Raw genomic sequence first — 3,582 nt, 5'->3', positions numbered from 1 at the left:
CATTGCGCCGATATGCTACACATTTTATTGACACGGTATGAATACATCTCTTGTGGGCTAACCACGTATCATGACAGTGAAAATATTCATCCGAAACGAGATAAATACAGGTCGCATCTTTGCCATGAAAATAATGAAATGTAAAATATGGCGTGTGTGACGGTAAACATGACAAGAGACGGGGAGACCGCCCATCTCTGACGTCACACTACCCCTTTGTTCTCACAGGTAATGTAATGAGGCTACTTCATGCAGTACTAAGAGTAGGAGTAGGCCCTTACCTATTCATCATGTGGCAGTCCTAGCGCTTGGTCTTACAAAATGAGCCAGCTTTTTTCGCCAACTTTTTCTCCGCACACGCACGTCGTTTGGGGCTGGGCTTCCTTTAGCTAGGCGTGACTTCCCTCTGCGGGAGGAGCGCGGCCAGTGCGCCGACGCGGCTGTAGGAGGTGGTAGGCGTGGCGCACGCTGATTGGCTGACAGGACGGGCGGAGCTGATGGATAGGCGGGCCGCGCGCGACAGGCTGACAGGGACGCTAAGGCGAAGAGCCCAGCGCGCCAGTGTTAGAGTGTGGCACGGTGTGGTGAGACTGAGCGCTGGACGTGGTGATCCAGGCTTTTCTGGTGATTCCCGGACACGTGGGGGGACTACGTCATAGATCCACCCCCACCCCCACTACCAACCCCATGGAGGCTGCAAGGGTTATGGTGTAAAGGTGTGCTGCAGTTCTTCTTCAAGATGCTGGTTCCTGCGGATATGATGGCTGCGCAATCCAAGATGCTGTACCAAATAAACAAGTATTACGGTGAACGGGTGCAGAGCCGCAAGGGACACGTAGCCAAGACGATTCGTGAGGTGTGCAAGGTAGTGCAGGACGTGCTTAAAGAGGTGGAAGTGCAGGAACCACGGTTCATCTCATCGCTCACCGAGTGTAACGGCCGCTATGAGGGACTGGAAGTCATCTCCCCGGCAGAATTCGAGGTGGTGCTCTATCTCAACCAGATGGGGGTGTTCAACTTTGTGGACGATGGTTCGCTGCCCGGCTGTGCCGTCCTCAAGTTGAGCGATGGTCGCAAGCGCTCCATGTCCCTGTGGGTGGAGTTCATCACAGCCTCCGGCTATTTATCTGCCCGCAAGATACGGTCTCGCTTTCAGACCCTGGTGGCTCAAGCCTGTGATAAATGTGCTTACAGAGACTCGGTGAAGATGATCGCAGACACGACAGAGGTGAAGCTGAGGATACGGGAACGCTACGTGGTGCAGATCACTCCTGCTTTCAAGTGTTCCGGCGTGTGGCCTCGTTCGGCCGCACACTGGCCCATCCCACATATCCCTTGGCCTCATCCTAATCTCGTGGCTGAAGTAAAGACCGAGGGTTTCGACTTGCTGTCGAAGGAGAGTATCACTCTACAGGGCAAGCAGTCCGCCATGGAGGGAGACGCCTGGGTACTATCGTTTAATGAAGCTGAAAATAGACTTTTATTAGGCGGCTGTCGGCGACGGTGTCTCAGCATTCTTAAGACATTACGTGACCGGCATTTGGAATTACCGGGAAACCCTGTGTCCTCGTACCACATGAAAACTCTCCTGTTGTACGAATGTGAGAAACACCCGCGAGAACTGGAGTGGGACGAGTCGTGTCTCGGAGATCGCATTAACGGCATCTTGCTGCAGCTCATCTCGTGCCTGCAGTGTCGGCGCTGTCCGCACTATTTTCTGCCCAACCTGGACCTGTTCAAGGGCAAGTCCCCAAGTGCGCTCGAAAACGCCGCCAAGCAGGTGTGGAGGCTGACTCGCGAACTGCTCACCAACACCCGCTCGCTAGAGAAACTTTAAACACACATCAATTCGACTTATCATTTACTTCACATTTCAAATGGACATCTTCGAGATGGCAAGAAAACTACTTTTTTAGTGCTGTGTTCTAAGTGAAATACAAATTCCAGTGCAATAAATCTCTTAAGAACTCTCTCTAGGGAGCTCTTCATAAACAGAAAATTGTGCCAAAAACACTCGAGGTCACCGTTAGGCCTAACACAAGCGCGTGCTTTCTTCTCAATTCGTAGGCTTAATATATAGAAGTTAGACATCACTGAAACGGAATATTATAAGAAGTTCTTACTTGAAGTAGGCCTAAACTTTGCCGTCTGTAGTTCGTTGTTTCTGCTCAGTACAGAGGTGTATTCATATATCGGTTATCTTGTTGGTGCTATTCATGTTTTTTTTTTAATTGAGTGTGTATGAAATCTCCAGGAGATGTGTTCCTGTCTCTCTCTCGCAGGTAAAGTACTTGCTTATTCTCTTTACAGTGTAGGCCTAAATGTAAGTACATCACTAACTTTGATATTAGGCCTAGAGAAAGCACTTAAAAGCTTCGTGTCTAAATGTAAATGTTATCGTGTGCTATACCAGTTATCAAGTTTTTTTAATTATAACTATTACCAATAAACGTATGTACATTACTCGACATCTTGTTATTCATTCAATTCTCACGTCCTAACCTCTTTCAGTATTTTTTAATTTTTTTTACTTTACTCAATATAAGAAGTGTACATATGGAAGGCAAATTCGTCAATATTTTCATACTATAGTCTTAAAAGAATGCTGTTCCTATTTAAAACTGTTGGAATTTAAAACTATGCTGCATAAATGTTATTAAACGGGCTCTGACTATCAGAAAAGAGTGCTGTACTGTACCGTGAATAGTAGGCCTAATTAGTTGTAGCCTATAGTCTAAATATGCGTAGTAAACAATATCTTGTACACGAGCCATGAACAATTGTTTCTTTTTCTAGGCTAGGGTAATGTTCCTGAAAATTAAATTTCATAAGCTCTATTTCTCACAAGTAGGCCTAGGTCCAACCTCCATAACATGGAGGATTGATATGAGCCGAACAGTTCATGTATGTTTTAATAATTATTAGGGTCTATAAATATGCCTGCATTAAAATAAATCACCTTTTTTGCCGTCAAGTCTCGAATGAGATACCCCTAGATATTTAATTCAATTTTCTGTATTCATCACGGTACTTTACTTTCAACACAATTCGTCACTCTGTTAGAACATGAGCTGTCTTCATTTTGGTAATGCTACAATCAAGATGGTCACTACATTCGCATTTATTTACGATTAGGGAGATACACACTTTTCTGGTAAATGGTGAGTAAAATGCACGTCAAAATATCATGATAAGAACAATATTTAATAATTGTGTAAAGGCCGTTCAAAATATTAGTCCATGATTGGCAATAGACTATGTAAGTTGAATGACAGATGTTTCTCTTATTTAACATTACACTTATTACTGGCTTGAGTAGTGTAGGGCTATAAAATGTATTATTATTATTATTATTATTATTATTATTATTATTATTATTATTATTATTATTATTATCTCATTCTTCTACTGGAATATTGCGAAGTAAACATCATACGCATGTAAAAGAATCAAAACATAGTTATATAACTTCATTGCCCTTACGCTTTAGGGACGAAATCCATACCTATAAACTTCTAAGCAATTTGTCTGTTCGAGATGAGATATTAATAATAATAATAATAATAATAATAGACTAATAAT

At 43.5% G+C, this 3,582-nt stretch overlaps 1 protein-coding gene across 1 annotated transcript; it reads left to right on the top strand.

The window, feature by feature from the left end:
- Positions 1 to 580: 580 nt before the first annotated feature.
- Positions 581 to 2,445, top strand: LOC136866996 (protein mab-21). Its single transcript, XM_067144092.2, has one exon. It carries the CDS (start codon positions 740 to 742, stop codon positions 1,835 to 1,837), a length of 1,098 nt encoding a protein of 365 aa, XP_067000193.1. The 5' UTR covers positions 581 to 739; the 3' UTR covers positions 1,838 to 2,445.
- Positions 2,446 to 3,582: the final 1,137 nt, after the last annotated feature.

This window comes from Anabrus simplex, chromosome 3, assembly GCF_040414725.1.
Source record: "Anabrus simplex isolate iqAnaSimp1 chromosome 3, ASM4041472v1, whole genome shotgun sequence".
Lineage (NCBI taxonomy): Eukaryota > Metazoa > Arthropoda > Insecta > Orthoptera > Tettigoniidae > Anabrus > Anabrus simplex.
The sequence above is the reverse complement of the archived record's forward strand: the minus strand, read 5'-3'. Positions and strand labels throughout refer to the sequence as shown.